The sequence below is a fragment of the Coturnix japonica genome, chromosome 2 (genome assembly GCF_054131305.1).
Source record: "Coturnix japonica strain WE chromosome 2, WE-NBRP24, whole genome shotgun sequence".
NCBI classification, from domain to species: domain Eukaryota; kingdom Metazoa; phylum Chordata; class Aves; order Galliformes; family Phasianidae; genus Coturnix; species Coturnix japonica.
In genome coordinates, this window is record NC_140664.1 from 131,753,120 (window position 1) to 131,771,947 (window position 18,828).

At 36.4% G+C, this 18,828-nt stretch overlaps 1 protein-coding gene across 6 annotated transcripts in view; it reads right to left on the reverse strand.

Annotated features, from left to right (window-relative positions):
• UBE3C (ubiquitin protein ligase E3C) overlaps positions 1-18,828 on the reverse strand; it is a 59,848-nt gene that overhangs the window by 15,064 nt on the left and 25,956 nt on the right. For 2 of the 6 annotated variants that reach the window (XM_085540666.1, XM_015852830.3), the window contains 6 exons: positions 18,285-18,517; positions 13,534-13,638; positions 12,580-12,667; positions 9,736-9,833; positions 6,682-6,814; positions 4,703-4,950 (listed from right to left, as the gene is read on the reverse strand). In XM_085540666.1, the coding sequence (XP_085396792.1) occupies positions 4,703-4,950; positions 6,682-6,814; positions 9,736-9,833; positions 12,580-12,667; positions 13,534-13,638; positions 18,285-18,517 (905 nt within the window). Of the gene's footprint in view, positions 1-4,702; positions 4,951-6,681; positions 6,815-6,918; positions 7,114-9,735; positions 9,834-10,146; positions 11,515-12,579; positions 12,668-13,533; positions 13,639-18,284; positions 18,518-18,828 lie in introns of those variants that run through there. The other 4 variants (XM_085540667.1, XR_014943650.1, XR_014943651.1 and 1 more) reach the window with 4 other exon arrangements.

Genomic DNA, 18,828 nt, shown 5'->3' on the forward strand with positions numbered 1-18,828 from the left:
TTAATTAACCACTGTTCCCACCTATGTTAATATTTCACAGCCCAGAACTGCATATTAAAACCTAAACAAGAGTACAGTCTCACCCCTAGAAAGATGCAGGGCTTATGGGCTGAAGCAGTAAATGATAGGACTCCAATTCAGTTACTTCCCTAATCAGCCCTCGAGACCTCAACCCCTTGTATTTCAGTCATTTTAAACAGTTACTATTAAATAATACTTAGCACTTACAGAGCGCAATAGATCTTCAAAGCTGTACAGAACCATTAATTAAAACAGTAAAAGAATGGCAAAAGCATTATCACTTCCTTCTACTGCATTATTTATATTCTATAAATATTTCACCATAGTCAAAAACGCTTTGTGGCCAGCAAACAAAAAAGATAAAACTTAAAACATAAGTAAAAACTGACATATGCCCAACATTCTTGAAGCATTTTTAAAGTTACTGTTTAGTAATTTTAAGGTAAAATAGTTTTCTTAAAGGTAGACTCAATTACATCCTTTAAAGTTGGCAAAATCAAACTGATATGGCAAAACAGGAAACTAAAATTACTTCTATTTAATGCATGCCACAATGCACTATGTCCACTGTTTGGTAGCTCTAAGTCACTTTCTCAGGGAACATCTTGGGTGACAAAGGCGTAGATGTGAGTGAAGGGCTTTGCCTGCCAGCTTTGCTCTGCTCGACGTACAGACCCAAAACTGATTACAGGAATGAGATGAGCATAAAGTGAACTCCGGACTGACCCATTAACACATCAACATTTAAAAGCAGGGATGCATTTCTAGACACTGTTGGTGCATAACAGTTTTAACAACCTCGAGTTCATTTCCAATTTCAAAGTGTCAAGTCATTCAATTACTTTTATTCTAAGAATTTAGAATACAATTTTATTACATGAAGTTTTATTACCAAAATTGAGTGTTTCATAAATTTTGGTAAAGGTCATCAGTTACCTCTGTAACTTAGTCTAAATATACAGCATCAACTGCAATCAGTATCATTTGGGATAGAGAAGGGTTATAGGTACTGGATAACTTAAGAGTTAATCATTCGCTACTGAAGTTCCTGTAAATGCTTAATAGATTTTCTTGACTCAAATTTAAACATAATTTAATAAGAACAGAAGATAAAAGGTGGACATCTCCTTATTTAAGTTTCAATCTTTGGAACAATTGGAACGCTCACTGCTATGTGACTAACCTCTGGATGGGTTTCTAAGATAAATCTGTATTATAATAGCAGTGAAAATAGTCACTTTCAAAGAGAGTTCAAATCCAATAAAGAATTTCAGTAAATATTCCAAACTTAATTGATTTAAATGGATGTAGGTGTTTCCAACCATGAAAAAAGATCAGGATACCATTACCACACACTCTAGCTGTTTATTTATTCCCTGTCTAGGAACCTGATTTAGAGGCAATAAAATGCAATCAGTACACAAACCAGAAGCAGGAATCATCTGCTAATGGAACTTTTAATTGAGGAGTGACCAGTGACATGAGGTAATTCTTTCCATGCAGAACTCCTTGCAGAGACCTCTATGCACTTTATCACGGTAAACAATCACTAACATATGCATTAAAGAAAATTTAAATACATTATGACCCAATAAATATCACAATCAATCAATACACACTTTTCCTTCCTAAAGATTTAGAGTTAAAATACCACATTTTGGTAGTCTTTTAGCATTAGACATATATTTACAAGGTTACTACCAATATAGCTATTTGTAATCAAAAGATAATTGGTTATGTTAAATGAACCAGTACACAAAGGGACTGTCAGGCTGAATAACCATGTCAGAAAACAGATTCAGAAGAGCTTACATCTACACTAATAGGTAAGGAAATAACTTCCACAAACTATCAGTTTCACTCACAATTCAAAGAGGATCTTTAAAGGACAACAAGCAAAGGGGTGGGTTGGCATAAAAGCGGAGTGGTGGAAGTGGTGGAACCTAAGCGTGGATTCTGCCTTCCCAAACATCTAAGTTGAATCTGAGTTCTGACAAAACAACTATGAACCTTCTCAGAAATCCAGTGTCTTCAAAAGACCACAGACTGCTTAAGATAAGAAACCTAATATTATATGTCAAAGGTAGTTCTTATGTTCTTCAGCAAAATGAATGCACAACCTGCTTGTTCACTTCAATATGCAAGAATAAGGAAAGAGAACTGGAGATGGTTGAATTCAGTACAACTGACGTTGCATGAAACTAGAATCTCCAGCTTCAGAGTCAGCCTCTTAAAGGTGCAAAGACATCCATTGCAGAGCCACGTAAACAGAAATCAGCAAGTTCAAGTCTAAAAGGAAGGAAACCATAAAAATGATAGTTCTTCCAGTGGATTTCCTGACATGTAATTAAACTAATGCTAATATATCATGAAACAACTGTATTATCTATACTTGATATAAACTAATTCTAAATGCAAAGAATTGGAGCCAAGTGGATGGGTCTCGGCTGTCAGTGGTGCCCAGTGACAGAATTCTGCAGCTGTCACTGTTTTCCTGATCCCTGCTTCTGTTGAAGCGCTTAACAATGTTTCCAACTTTCCATGTTTGCAGCAGATATTCAAAAAACAATCGAGGGAAACCCCTCACTTCAGATTCTCAGGTGTTGTTCCCAAGTTCCCACTCTCTGGTTCTGTCGCTTCAAGGTTCGGTTGCCTGCCAACACAACTTCTGTGTTCTAGCAAATCAAGTCTGCTACGCTGCCAAAGCTGCAACAGCAAAGTCCGCACATGGGAAGATTTTCAGCACTGATAAAATATTACTGCATGTATAACCAAACAGGTTGCTTGCTGACTGCCCAATCATACCTACTGTGAGAGCAAATGGATTGCAACATCCCATCCTCAACTGTGAAAGGCTACATGGGTCAAATCTTCACTTTTCAGAAAGGACAAAGAAGGATTTGGGGATAGAATACCTCTGTCTGAATGTCCCTGAGAGCACACGACAGCATCAGCTCTCTGGGTTGAGAAAGCCACTACTGTTCTTCCAGCAGGGGAACTGAGAAGTTTCCAGCTGCAAAGCCCTCCGATGGTATGATACCACTACACAAGGTGCTCATGGTAAACTGAGCTTTTACTCTCAAGAAAGGGAAACTGCTCAAAAAGTTCTAACGTTAAAATAACATTGCAATAAAATACATTGCAGAGCAAAGTCACTGAAAGTTGAGAAATGTAAACTTTGGAAGTGTTTGAGTAGCTCCTGGTTAAGCAAACTCATTTCTATATTGGTTGGATTTTTTTTGTCTATTTTCTTTTTTTATTTTTTTTACAAATGGTTTCAGACAACATAAGTGACTACATCATCACATGGTATTTTTTCACAAGACTTCTTGCTCATCCAGCCATCAGTAAAAGCTGCCATGCAGTTTGCACAGCATGGATTTCAGTCTAGCTACACAAGTACAACCTGGACAATTAGTAATTCACTCAAGGGTTACAGTAATTTTTAAATGCATGATTTTTATATGCACAATTTTTAAAGGTAAGTTCTAAATCTCTAAAAATGAGAATAAAAAGTGAATCAGGTGCAATCCTACAGTACAGAAAGCTGAGCTGTGGTTACCAAGAGACAGAGAATTTTGATAGATTAGTATATTTTAATGCATTTGTTCTCTGGTAGTGTTGAAACTTGTTAAGTGAGAGTTTTCGGTGGCAGTGTTCTTTACATACCGGTTTCCACAAATAAGAAATTGCTGTGGATGCCTGATTGCTTCCTTTGCAATATATCCGCTTTGTTTGCAAAGAGGCTTTTAATAACCTACTATTGCTCTCAAATAACCCTGTGCAAAGCATAAAGTAGACACATTGTTAAAAACAGGTGAGTGGGTATTCAATAACTGAACTGAGACCACTATACAGGCAGGTTTTGAACTGTATGGTCGTGCCTTATCTTTCTGTTGGATTCATCAGGTCTCTAAATACATGACTAAAAAGGTGCCTGTGCAGCTGGATGTGGGTAATTATTAAATGATGCTGTCAGTTCATACCTTACGCAAACATTCTGCAAATACAAAAACAATTTACGCCTTCAAAAAGTTCAATAATAGACCTTCTGATTTTAAAAAGACGAAAGTGTACTTGCAGCAACTTACAGGAGATAAAATACCCTCTACAACTTCTCTCTCTGCAGTAACATTTAAAATCCAGTTACAGAAAACTATGTGTTGTTTTGCCAGAAAAAATTAAAGATTCAAAGTTACAATCATTTTATTGAAATATTCTTCTTGTAACTACACATACAAGCCTATAGGGCAGACTACGTAGGTTTCTTCCAACTGAAGTCTTCCTATGATCATATGAACTAAAGAACAGCAATCTATTTCAGCAGCACAGGTTTGTCAACATCCTCGTAAGCTTACAGCTGGATTAAAACAAGGACATCCAACCACATGTGAAATCTCACTGTAAATCAACAGGGTTTAGGCTCCAAAATACTTCATGCAGACAAATGAGACTTCATTTTTAATACATTCCATTTTAGATAGCAAAACTTTTGATGCAACTTAGTGAAATGAATGAGAAAGTTCAGTAAGATGTGGAAATAATGCTCAAACCCAACATTTGAGAGTTCTGAGGATCTTTCTACACTTGAGGAAAACGTTTCCCATCTACCCCATCCAAAAACATTCACTGAAAAATTTCAGTATTACAATAGCTTTAAATTACATAGCTCTGTTTTTACCTTTCCAAGCATTCTTCCAAGAAAGTAGTAATGTCGGGCATAAGAGTCTCCAACAAGCATCTGTGCAGCAGGATTGGGATAAAGAAGACCCTCATTGGTGGTCTTAAAAAATCCCTGGTTAGGGTTAAATCCTGATTTAAGTAGTTCATTCAAAAATTCTCTGAAAATTCCACCACCATCAATACCAGCTTCATCAAGACCGTGTGCATTGAGCAAGTGAACACGAATGCGCTTTTTTAGGTCAGGTTCTGCAGAGAAAGGAGAAAGAGAGACTTAAATGTAACTAGCTACCTGAATTTTGCTTGCCACTACTTGTATGTTTCTATCTATGCTATTTGTATATTTAAAAAAACAGGCACTAGTAAGTAGTACTGTTGCAAAATTGGCTTGAATTTCAGGATATTTAATGTGTAGGACTCAATTTGCACAAGGCATCTTGCTGTAAGAGCTCAAAGGATGAATTACAAAGACACTGGTGGGGGAAGAAAAATTCTACTAAATATTTTCACAAGCCCCAGTAATTATTTGACAATTCTATTTGCATAAAGCATTGTGAATGAAAGGTTCTACTCTGTCTTGTCTGAAGGAACTGTCAGTATGTGCTACGTTCCTTTAGAGGGACTGACTGCTGTGCAACACCTTAAATAATATTCTTTGAAACCAACTTAATACTTCTGCTACTTTGGACTCCATGCTATGGCACATAATTCCACTGAGCAAGGTGTGTTGAAGTTCAATGTGTTCTGCTTTTTTCACAGAAGATTGCTTTTGAGAGGGATTAAGAAGTTGCGATGTTGCTACATCCTAGAAATAACCTTACAACACTGCATTGTTAATTTATTTGTTGATTGAAAAATACTGTACTGTACAAACCTGCTTGCAACACAGAGAAACCTTACAAGGAGGTACAGGTGATACCATCATCCACAATCCTTTCCTGCCTTCCTCACACACAAAGGATGAAGAAATGAGAAATAAATGAAACCACTTCTCAGCCTGTTACCATCAAATGAAGTGCTCCCACTCTCCTTTTATCCACCACCATTCATCCCCTTTTCCATAGGTCCGCTCTTCTCAACCCTGAAGTGATCCATTTCAGCTCACTGATTTAGTGCTCATCCCTTTCTTTGGATTACTTTCCTGCTTGCTCTGATAGGTAACTGCTTACCCCTAGAAAAGAACATGGTCAGCACCACAGGCAATTCAGATACCCAGGCTGAGGAGCTGATGGTGCTTCGTGAGCAACAAGAGGTTAACTCAGTTTTCTTGCAAAAAATCTAATCTTAAACTTCAGCTGCTATCTGCCATTTCTCTGTTGGAAATGTGAACAGTTACTTGAGGTGGGGAGGTGGCAGAAAGACAGAAGTGGCTCAAATGTTTGTGGTTTTTTTTTTTTCCTCCTACTTCACTGGAAATTCTCTCTGAATTTTTCTAATGCAAATCCTAGAGCAAATAATATTGAATCCTAGAACTGTGTATACATACCTGGGAACGTAAGCCCTTTTGCTCAACTCACTGAAGGCTTTTAGACTATAAACACAGCTTTTATAATAAACTTTGTATTGACCATACTTACTTCCCAACTAACCAACCAATAGTAAGTAAGTAACCTTCTACTGCTTCATTTCATGCACAGACTATGGATGGACAATTGATATTCATGAAAGAATGCCCAGCATCACAATCTTTCCTGAACCACCAAGCATTGAACTTAGTGAATACATCTAGATCTACTAGGAACTGCCCAGTCTTCCCACAAACTGAATTGTGTTTAAAAAATTACTAGTTAGTTCTTCACTCAGGAGAAATGCTCTCCCGCATTCCTTTGCTGGCTAGAAAAAACAGATAGCCATTTTTAGTCACAGCCATTGCAAAAGATCTAGTAGCTCATTACTGTTTTGCTCAAGTAAGCAAATACATAAATACTTGATGAGATGGATTAAATACATTAGAATTTGACAACTTCATTGTAAACCTACCATTTTCAGGAGAAAGTTTATCATAAGCATCTTCATAAATATAATTTCTCCTAATGGTGACATTAATTCCATCCAGAAACGGCCCATCTCCTTGAACTTCTTGTTTATCAGCATAGATTAGCCTTTGAAAAATCTGTTAAAATGAAAAGAAATCAAGTTACTGTATAGATCTAGACATTCAATAAAAGATGGTTATTCACTACTATTACTGTCCCTTGAGCTGCTTTGGGCACTCACTTTCAAGTGATTTGTCTTCTCTGTCATCGAGCTCCAGAAATACAGAGCCATGTCCCAGGGGAGGGAAGAAGAGGGGACAGACATGCAAAAACTTTCTCGTGCTAAGATATCATCCTCAATTCTTTCTACATAAAGAGGCACCTCTACAGACTTTGTGTCAGTCATTCCAGCTTCCTCTCCCTAACTTTCAGAGTTCTGAAATGCAAAGTATTCAAAGACAAAGGGAAAAGGTCATATGAGTATTTTGAACACAGAGGCAATCCTCATTTAGTTAACAATTATTTCCAGTAGCAAGATATGAGGTTTCAGTACTCCTCTTGGAAGCAGTGAGCAAGTAATTCCCAGTGATACAGTGGACAGCACTGCCTGAATGTCATACCAACTAACATTAAAAAAATAATAATAATAATGCCAGCTGAAGCATAAATTGAATTTCACATTGCCCCTGTGCAAGTCATCACAACAGGAACCCATTAAGACTTCCTCTGAATAATAATTGTAACTATGTTTCTATACCAAAATGCAGGATGGCTTTTTTGCCTAATGCATCAATAATGTTCGAAATACCCCCAGTGCAGGGAGTATCTGTTTACTGATGTCCTCTCACATATTTCCCATATCGAATGAATACTTCAGTATATTTTCTAAGAGATGTAATCTCCCAGTAATATCAGATTGCTTTCATAACTAAAAATGTTTTTGCACAGATGTTTACAATCACATGCACACGTTTTGAAAGAGGAAAATCTGACACGAGCAGACAACACTAGAGTGAAATCTAACATCTACTACTTGTATGGATGCTACAGTTAGCAAACAAGACTCTCCTGGTAGGAGAATCACTGTAGACAAAGTCAGACTTCCCTATGGTGATCAGCAAAATCCAAGAAAATAAAAGCCATAAGGTACAGAAAGAGAAACACTCAGCAGGCATGAAGAAAAAAGAAAAATCAGAAATAGCAGAACAGATCATACAGACAGACTGTGAAATCAGGACAACTGACTTAGCGTCATGATCTAACTTTGAATGTACCCCTGACTGAAGTGGGAAGTGAACTAGAGTACCTCAACAAGTCCCTTCTGATCTAAATTGTCCTATTGCTGAATGTCTTCAAGACACACAACCAGGCATACTTTCATTTTATGGACAGGGCATATGAATACACTGAGTGTGATTTATTAGCTACTACTGCACAATACTAGGTACAGTAAGTGATTTGTGGGGGGTTGTCAAAGAAAAAAGTTTGTTTTGGTACAGTCTGGACTCCTACATGATTCAATGTTCATGCAAATGCAAATCCTGAAACCAAGAACAGGGGCGTGCAACTGAAGTATCTGCAGTGACTTAAGAATAACAGATGGAAAAGTGTGCCTGAAACACACTGTAACATCATCGCTGGCAAGCTGACAATAGCATGGGTTAAGGGAAATGGACAGTGAGGCAGACTGAAAGTTGTCTGAACAACTGTACTGAACCTGGGTCTAGCAAGCTGAGCAACTCACCATAAAACTGGACTGAGTAATTGCTTATAACAATGACTAACTTTTGGAAATTTGAAGAAGTTAGAAAATGAAAGGATATACGGAGCAAACATAACCTTAACACCAGGCCTGTTATAAGGGATGACAACTGGGAAGGGGATAAAATAATAGTAATGCTATTTCCTACAAAACAACCTGCAGTAAAAGGAGTGGTAGGAAACTCCACAAGCATGTAGGCTCCTATTGCTACACAAAAAGGACCAAACTTGGTCTGACAAGCAGTTTAAGAGGATCTTGTCTTTGAATAACAGAAGCGTGTAGTCTGGAGCTTTGTCCTTCTCACAAACCCTCAATTAATTCTTAATGACTGAAAATATGCTATCCTCCAAAACAAGAACCTAAGTTTCAGTTTTTGTGATAATAGAAAACAGGTTTTGTGACTCCCAGAAACTTAAGATATGTACAACTTCAAGCTTTATGAGTACAGAGGTTATAGACAGTGACAGGATATTAACATACAAGCCCCTGCTTGAAGTCACCTCCAATTGTTTTGCTGTGATCCCAGTTCAGTCCTGCCACATGGCAGTACTTGACAAATACTGATTTACTTTCCCTATGGAGCTGTTCTTCATTCCCTTGATGGTGCCTTGTAATTAAATGTTTCCAAGACAGTTCACTGAGCATTTTATTTTTAAGTAATTGGTACTTTCGACAACAATAGCAGTTAAAAAAAAAAACAACCCTATGACAATTATAGCTTAAAAGAAGTATATACTGCAAACTGAAATAGCTGATAGAACTAGCAATTATATATTAAAAATCTAGAAAATACAGAAAAATGAGTCAAACAGTACAATAATTTTGGATTATTCTTCATGTTCATCTGCTCAGACATTGAATGCAAAAAGTCAATGTTTTGTTAAAATGGACATCTATCAACTTGTTCTTAGTAAATCCACTCTCTGCACCAGGCTCCAGTCTTGCCCCTGCAATCAGCTGGTCGTAGATATACAAGCTAACACACTGCTTACCACAAGAGGGTGCAATCACGTAGATCAATCAGGAATTAATACATCATTGCTCTCATATCTTGGAATCTGTGTTCCTAATTTTAATACATTTACTATAAAGGACAACAGAATCATTAAAAAAGAAGAAAGTAGTCTGACTTTATATACTCAGGTGCCACATGAACAAGTATGGCATGTCACATACTTCTGCAGAGAAACAATCCAGTTTCTAGTTAGCCACATGCTTTTTTAAGCTTACTGAAAAACAAAAGGAAACAAAGAATCTCAAAAACCAAAACTGAACATTAACTTAGAAATTAGGTACCTTTACTCTTTCTTCAAAAGGAACGACAAAAGGTAGCTCTGTCAGAATTGCAAGCTGTCGTTCTTCAGATACAGAAAGAGGTGCTGGTTCCAAACCCACTTAAAATAGAAATAATATTTTAATAATTTTGGAAACAATTTTAAACAGTTCTGACTTTTTTTTTTTTTCTTTCTTTAAATCAAGTAACTCAATTTACTTTGCATTAAAATCCAGGTATTAAAATAGTTTATGAAACAGTAACACAAAGCCTTACCTTTCTCAACATGTTAGGCAACCAGAAATAAAAAGCAGTCTCAGAACTAAATCTATACAAACGTATTCATGTTTAAGTTTCTTCAGAAGAAAAGTTACTGTCGTATCACTGATTTTTTAACTTCTTAATTAAGAAAAAGCACATCACAGAAGACAAGATATACGTAATTATGACTTTAATCACAGGAATACACAACATTCCCATCCCAATATCCAAAACATTTGAAGCGCTTTCAACTACAATATCCACTTTCAAACAAATTCTTTTACACATTAAATAAGAATTAAACAAATCTAAAAAAAAATTAACATAAAAATAGCATTTGTTTCTCTAGGTTTTCTCTCCTAATAGCAAGGTTACAGTAATCACAAGAAATCTTAGTTACTACAGAAATACTGCCCTTCTACAACAGGGCATCGCAGCAATGTTCATTGATGAGATGTTTTGTAGAGGAGGTTGGTTTTTGTTTTGTCAGGCTTTTCTGCTTGGGGGAAGGGGGGGGTTGTTTGTTTGATTCTGGTGTTATTTTTACTCCTTAAAGCACTTTAAGCAGAGATATAATAAGCACTAAATTAACAGGACATAACCCAATACACCACTATACTTGATGTATACTCATTTGGGGAAACCTTGAACATTGCAAGCCTTTGGAATTTCTGATGAAATACTTAACTGTGATTACACTTAGTTTTTTAATTAAAGTCAATGTGTGTTGTCTATTAAGCTAAGGGTTAAAAGCATTTTAAATAAAAAGTGCGTGTACAGCAAGGGTAAACTACTACACGACTTCAATGGTTCAATTATTCCAGTCAATTAGTCAATTTTATCTGCATTTCTCCATCACAGCTTCTTTCTTTAAAGAGAAACATGGGATGGAGTCATCAATACAGAGGGCATTTAGAACTTACGAGTCTGCCATTTAGGCAAATGAAAAAGTGCAAATAAACACGGCCATATGCGATGCAGCGGTACTTTCATGCTAATTGGCTTTATCCCATATGGAGTCAAGAGGGCTTGCATAAGTCACACGCACACTTAACATGAATGTGCAAAAACAAGCAGGTGACTGCACGGGTTTTAGCCTGATTTCTTATCAAAATGATGTTTACACCAGCAGTGTAATCTTCTCTTGACGTGTTCCCTTCGATACATCTTTGAACTAAACAGATTAATTTTAAATTCAACAGAGGATTCACAAATCCTCAAATTTTGCAAAAAAAACCTGCAACTGGCTGAACAGAAATTCCCTTAGTGACTACAGAAAAGCAAAGAGATTTCAGCTCTTATCAGGCCTACTTATGTGTTTGTCACCCAAATCAAGCTAACCCGGGAAACAGAGAACACTGAGTTATGGGAAGGGAGAGAAAAGAGCGAGCTCAAGGTGTTTCAAGTCTGAGGGGAAGGGGGCTAGCAGGAGGCTAGCAAGATAGGAGGTGGATGAGAACCTGGGAGTAACAAACATGGAACAGGCCTGACATCAGGAAGTTGAATTTGGAAGAGGCTGAGGCAATACAGCACGGCAATACCTAGAAAGCACACAGATGTTCAGCAATCTTTGCTAAGCTCTTATTTTCAAGACTTCCTACTACCCACTGCTGAGAGCTGGTCATTTCCAAAAGGAGAAACTAAACTGAACAAAAAATTTTGATTCAGAGTTCTGAGGAGTACTTACACTAGATCAACTAGTTGCTACCTAATAACTAGATTACTATAGTAATCAAAGTAAACTAAAATCATTCTAACTATTCAAACAAAATTGGTCATCAAGAACAAGTCCTTATGTTTCAAACTTGGACAAATCTCTTAGTTCTGCAGAACTCTATGGTAGCATACAAAGGCTATGGTCTTCTGTAAACGATCTGCTGGCTATGACACTGGGAAGTGAAATAATCTTCAAAGAGAGAATGGACTCACAGACAAATTATTTTGCTGCTTAAAGTTCTCATTTTTAATCTAATATTAAAATCTTCCCAAGTATTTATGACTTAACTAGAACATAGCAAGGTAGAATTCTAAAATAGTGAAGATAAAGGAGCCTGAAAAGCAGAAGCAGACTGTCAAAATTAAAAAGTGCATTAGTTTAATTAAACTAGTGTAAGTTTTCCTTGATATCTAAGTTAGCCCAATTCTCACATGCTTCTTTAATAGTTCCACCTAAAAGTTTACTTATTTTGAGTGATTCAAAGAAAGAAGTCCAATCAGAGACGATATTTACTAACTGTAATACTTATCATGATACCAAAAATATGTATACAGTAAAATAAAACATTATTATATTGTATATTACACAAATATATGCATTTTCTGTCTTCAGCAACTGCCTTTCATACATACTCACACTGTTTAACACTTATCACTTGTTACTGTTACACCTCATCAATGCCAGCAAAACCAGCAGAAGCTTGGAGAAGCTGTTACACAATATTCCAAAGATAAACAAACACACTCAAATAAGACCATAAATGACTGCTTTGCCTTCTGTTATTATTAAAACTTTATACAAGATGTTCAGCTCAACTCTGTAAAAGATAGGTTTTCTACGCATTAGGCAACTGTGTTTTGCCTCAGTAAAGCCAAAGGTTGTATCTTACCATCCAAAGTAGACTGTAATGGTCCTATTCTTCCCATTCTTCTGACTCTCCATACATGCCTGGCAGATGGCACATAGAGCTGTGTAACCTAGTAGATGAACACATTAAATTTTGATATTTAAGATCCTACAAAAGTAGAGTTTGAATTCTGAGATGTAAAATAAATCCTCTTACTTTGAATTGAGAATCAAAATAACACTACTGCTTAAGACTACTACTTTAAGGTGGGTGGGCATTATTTCCCACCAACTCTGAAGAACTGTCACACAGAAATCTTGAACACAAGGTAAGCAAACAAGCAATAATCAAAAATAAATGGAACAGTCTATAGCTTTTCATTGCCATGCAGCACATCCAACTATTGGAACATCTAACACTGCATGGTAGTTTGCCTCAGATATGATTGGCTTAAGATCCAACTTCAATGATTCAAAGGAGGCGCATGTACATTTACAACAGCGTTTTCATATGCATGCATACATACACAAGTTCAAGCAATGCCATTTTGTTCAAGGGCTTTTAGGAAAGAAGTGATCGCTATGTGAGATAAGCACAGAAAACTCGACTGAATTTTACTGTATTTTGGAAGTAAATTTTGAGGTATGATTCCATGAGAGAACAACTGCCCTATTTTTATACTGAGAAAAGCTTAAAATAATATGAAAATTAACTGCAAAAAAGCTACACAATTTCCAATTCTCTGTGGTTGTATATAGAGCTTAATTGAAATACTGCACTGTAGTGTGGGTCCTACACTATGGTCTGGTAAAGCAATTTAACATAGAGGCTTCGTAACAGATGCAAGACTTCTATACTACAGAGATAAGCAGTGTTACTACACATTTTAACCAATGTTAAAACTGCAAAATATCAACACTGCTGGTACTGTTAGGAATCAAAAATTAAGCTTCATCATCAGTAATGCTCTGTGAGAAGGAATATAATTACACTTACCTTATCTGCTTTAATGTTTTCTTGCTCTGAGAGCCAGTGATTTGGTGGACAGAAATTTCTCCTTGTATCTCTTGCTTTCAGCATTTTCACCAAGTTTGTGATGACCTAGGTGTCAGAAATACATACATTCAATATACACTTAGAACTGTGAACGAAATTCTAGAAATTACAAGCTAAAACTTGAGGGAAAAAAAGTAAGTTAGAGTAAGTACTGATTTCATGCATTACTAAACCCTGCTTTTACACTTAAATAACTTAGTATGTAATCCAAAAAACCTAGCTTATTAAAGACTCATTTCAAATTTTAAGAGCTAGGATTTAGTAATCCCTAGGATTTCACACCTATGAAGTGAAATGCTGGTTCAGCAAAGCATAATCAAATCATTACTAACACTGAATTACTTCTTTACAGAAATAATAGTTAACTGAGTCATTTAACTCTGCTTTATACATTTTTTCCCCCCACTTACTTATACAGGCTTTTAAAAACTTAAGCATACAAATAGATGCATGTTTAAGAAGAGACAGATATATGCCAGCTCTTTATTATACAGCAGCCCAAATCCAAGATTCTGAACAACCTGGCAGATGGCTAAATTCTCTCTCTGTCAACAGGAAAGAAGTCTCTCAAACTTCCATGCATCATTTTTCAATGAAAATGATCTACAGAAGATTGGAACTTTTGCTTTCCATCTTAAGATAACACAGGTCACATACTACACCACACTAGATAATTCTTAGGTATCAATCAATTACAGCAGGTATGTCTGCCTACAATTGATGAACTTAATTAACAAGCTAGCAGAAGATCACATGATATGCCCCTTAATGGTCAAAGTCTACAGAAGCCAACATCAGTTTCAAAAAGAACAGAAGGAGAAGGCAAAAGCACTAAACAGGCACCAAAAGTTGCATTTCTGAAGTACATGAAAGATGTAACTAGTTCTAGTTGCTGCACTAACTCCTTTTCTGCTAAAGGTGCCTCAGGGAAGTCATAAGCATCTGCCAATTATATCACCTCACTGAAGTGATTATCCACATGGAAAAACAAATGCTGATATTTTTAAAAGCTCTACATCTCAAAGAGATTGTGGGCTCCCTTTTTTTGTCGTCAGAGCTAGGTAGGAAAAAAAAAAGTTATCTTAAAGTATCTAACTATTACCAAATAAACCATACCCTCAAAGACCCTGTCTCTATTAGAACAGCTCCTAGTGTGACTAGCTCAGTTATTTCTATCTATTTTTAGCTAAACTCTAAGATTCTTAATAGACTCAATTTAACAGATTCATAAAGCAAACATGTTCCTGAGAAGGGCCCAGCCTACAGCAGACTACAAATGGACAGCTTTGCAAAAAAGGAATCAAAGCCAATATTATTCTAGTGGTCAGGATAAGAAGCGTAAGGAGGACTTACAGTCTTGAAAATACATGCACAGCATGGTGGGTTGCAATTTCTATTTGATATATATGTATGTAGTATATTATAATGTTATTTACATACTAAGATGTGTTAAGTAAAAGCCCTTCAGTGTGTTAAGTCAGTAAGCCCAGCAAAACGTATAAGCGTTTTCCTGGAAGCCATGTGGTAAAGTGGCCTAACAGATTTCTGCTTATCAGCTGAACTACACTGCATGATGTTACAACCCTGTGCCACTCAACCACAAGGCATGACGCATTAGTTTAAACCATTATGTTCAGTTCGCTTTCTAATTCACAAGGAGCTCAAACGATGAAAGGTAAATTTGTCATTATAACTACACAGCCCGAAAATGAGAAAACAACAGAAAATTGTGGGAAAAATGTCTGTCACGATCATAGGAGTGAGTCTGCAATTCTATTTTTCTTGTCAGTTTCCTCCAATCCAGAACAGAAGGAAAAGCATCAAGGTAACACCTACTCCATCAAAAGCACTGGCATACTTTCATGTATGTCTTCTCCCTAAAGTAGGTACAAGGTATGTGCAAGACAGAATCAACTTCAACCAATGTTACATAAAATTAAGTGGAATCAATACGATTTTAACTTAGTAGCCTCAAAGAAGTTACCGCTGCTGTGATAAACACGCACCTGTTTTGAAACTTAGAACTAGAGCATTTGAGAAAGGAAGAAAAACACACAGCTTTCCTGAAGTAATCTTCCTAAAAGACAGCGTTAATAGGCAGGTGTCAAAGAGTGACACCGTGTTTAATGGGCCTTCTAAAGGAATCTGTGTCTAGATGCTATACAAAAGACCTTTTAAGATCCAGCTCCTGTTGAATAAAAGAACAAAAGAATGCTATTAAGGGAACTGTCTGATTACACAGGAATTTTCATCACCTTGCCCTTATAAAATTCAATGCAGGTGAGATGAGTCACTGAAGCTCTGTGGTCCTATTACCACTATACTCAAGGGAAAAAAAAAAGGCAGAAATTTTTTTTCCACGTGAAGACCATGCTAATAAAGTGCTTTTAAAAGCTGTTATAAAAGACCCTAAAGGAAGCTGAATCAGACTAGCTGAGACTGGAGTTCCTTAAGTTCTGAGTACATGAAAACAAGTTTCATTAAGGAATAACACAGACTGCTTTGAATTAATTCTTTGAAATTAAGTTCTTCTGCAGAATTTGTAGCAGCTGACTACAAGGCATATTACACCAAGCCAAAAAAAAAAAGGTGGTACTAATAAATAAAGACATTTTCATACGTAAATCCTACCCTTCCAAGAACTTACAATTTGCCAGCCAAAAAGTACTGTTAGCAGTCACTGTTTTCAGGTTTACCACTGCCTTGCTGCTGGTATGCACTCCATACAGACATCAGTGACATGGAAAACTTGTGTGAGAAATTAAAAGGAATGCTAGGGAAGCAATGGATAATAGGGAAGCAACATGCCTATGTCTGTAGGCACCTTGCAAAAGCTTCAGAAAGGACAAGTCTCCCATTTTTGACACAGCATAAATAAAAGTAATTTCTACCTCAACACCTTAAATTTATAAACTGCTTCAGCTTTGTTTTAAGATGGTTTTTCTTAGAAGAAGATACTGCTGCCTGCTTACCAATGAGAACCTACTTGGAAACTGCCCTCAGGAAAGATTTTGTGCTTCTTAATGGAGCGAACTTCAGTTGTATTGAGCTTTTATATGCAATACATTTCTGGAGGAATATGCAAGCTAAGCTTTGTTACTTGCTATATTATGGGTAAAACCAGTTTTCAAGATGCCCCTAAGATTTACACAGACGTATCAATTAACGGAAGACAACTCTGGCTCCTGAAAGTATAAGCAGCAGACCAAGTTGATACAAGTTGAATCCCGCCTGCAAAAGTGAGGAAGAGTAACTTGGAATTTAACAACTTGCAGCATGGAAGCACAGTATGATCAAATTCACTGGAAATTTAAGATGCTAACAAACAAGTAAATAAGACAAAGGAAGGAGAACAAACAGAAGATGGCACATAATAAACCGCTAACAGAGAAACGCTCCTAATACGCTGCTCTTGTTAGAGAAATAGACATACTGGGGTTTTCACTTGTGACCTTTAAATTGAAAGTTTATTTGGCAATTTAAAGACAAGTAATTAAATTAAATCGTGCAAACATATATTAGATCAATCAGTGCAAATTACAGATTCAGCGGTGCATTAGGACTGTATTCAATGCAATCAAAACATTATCAGTTACTCTCACTGCTATTAATGCTTATGCTCATAAGTGAAATGTGTTGTAAAATCAGACAGAATAGGCTGGATAGAGGCTATCTTAGACTTGTAGAATGAATAAGCATTCCTTAATTAGCCCATCAGGTTAAGTGCAAGTCTTAATGGGCCTTTCCTAAAGTCTAGCATGACATCTTTCTCCAAACATGGCCAAGAAGAAAGTTCCATTAGCAATATTAATACAAGCTTAGTTGATCATTTTCATTCAATTAACTTCTTTCAATTAAATAGATAGCTTGACAAAAGCAGTGATAAAAGACCTGAAGGGACAGCTGATGACTCGAACTGAACATTAGTGTGCGAGAGGTCACCAGTATTAAACGGACTGTAAATCTACCATTCAATTTGGAAAATGCATTTCTTCTGCTCCCACTTCTTTAATGAGCAATTTTAGCTGACTAGATATGTTTGCTGCAGAATTTTCGTGACAAGTCAAGCACTCCATTTTTCAGCAACAGTTAAATTAGGTTTTTTCCCTGCCAACATTTTCAGCTTCTTTTATGTCTTAGAATGCCATGGATAAAACTAACAGAAATATATTGGTAGATAGCCAGAAATGATGTACATTAAGTTTAGATTTGTTAAGCCAAATTCACCATCTCAGTAGTATTTCAGCAAGCCCAAAAGGAGTACCAACATCACGTCCTGGTAAAACACCAACAAACCAGTGGTGAAGACTAGTAGCAATTTAATGAAGCCTCCAATACTGAAGTACCCGAGTCACCACACGATCCCATTAGAACTGCATGCCCACGTCATGCTGTAATCACATACTAAGCATCCTGCTGAGCAGGATTTCAAGTCAAAATGCCTATTCTATGTAGTACCTATATTTTCTTTGAAAGTTAAACAAAGACTTGTGAAAAATACAGTTATCGGAATTTTATTACTTAAAGTTCAGCATCTAGTCCAAAAATCAATCTTTTTGAGTCCATATTCCTGAAAAGTGCTAAAAAAAAAACCAAAAAAACTAGCAAAAATAAAACACATCCAGTCTCATTTATTCAGCCTAAGTCTGAAAATGTTATTTTAAGCTACTCAGAAAACTGACACAACTTACCTTGAATAACTGAATCCACCTTTTTTGTTCAGTCTGTATACACTGCTGCATCTCTGTATTTTTTGCTACTCCAACACTTCTAAATGCTGCAATATATTCCTCACGAACCTCCGGTTTTGTTTCTGGATAAGCCAACTTTATGATTCCTAAGCACGCATCTCGAAGGCAGCGTGATAATATTACAAGCTCTTCTAGTGTAAAAGGCATCATTGATGATTGTCTTTGACCTACAACTAAAAAAACCAGAAGTTGAAGTTTCTTTCAATGTTTTCTTTTTTGCTATTAAAAAAGCACTGATTTCATTGGAACCTTAGTATTCACACACAATCTGCTATCAATCAAAAACATCACACAAAACGAGAATATCTTTATAAAAAGCAATGACCTCATAATTGTTTACAGACACAATTACAGTATTATCTTATTTTCTCCAGCAACTATGTTAAAAGTTTGAATTAGTCAATAGATTCAGTCCAGACCTTTATTCACTTCACCAGTTCACTGCAAATTACCATGATTAAAAACTTGCATAATAGACCCTGTA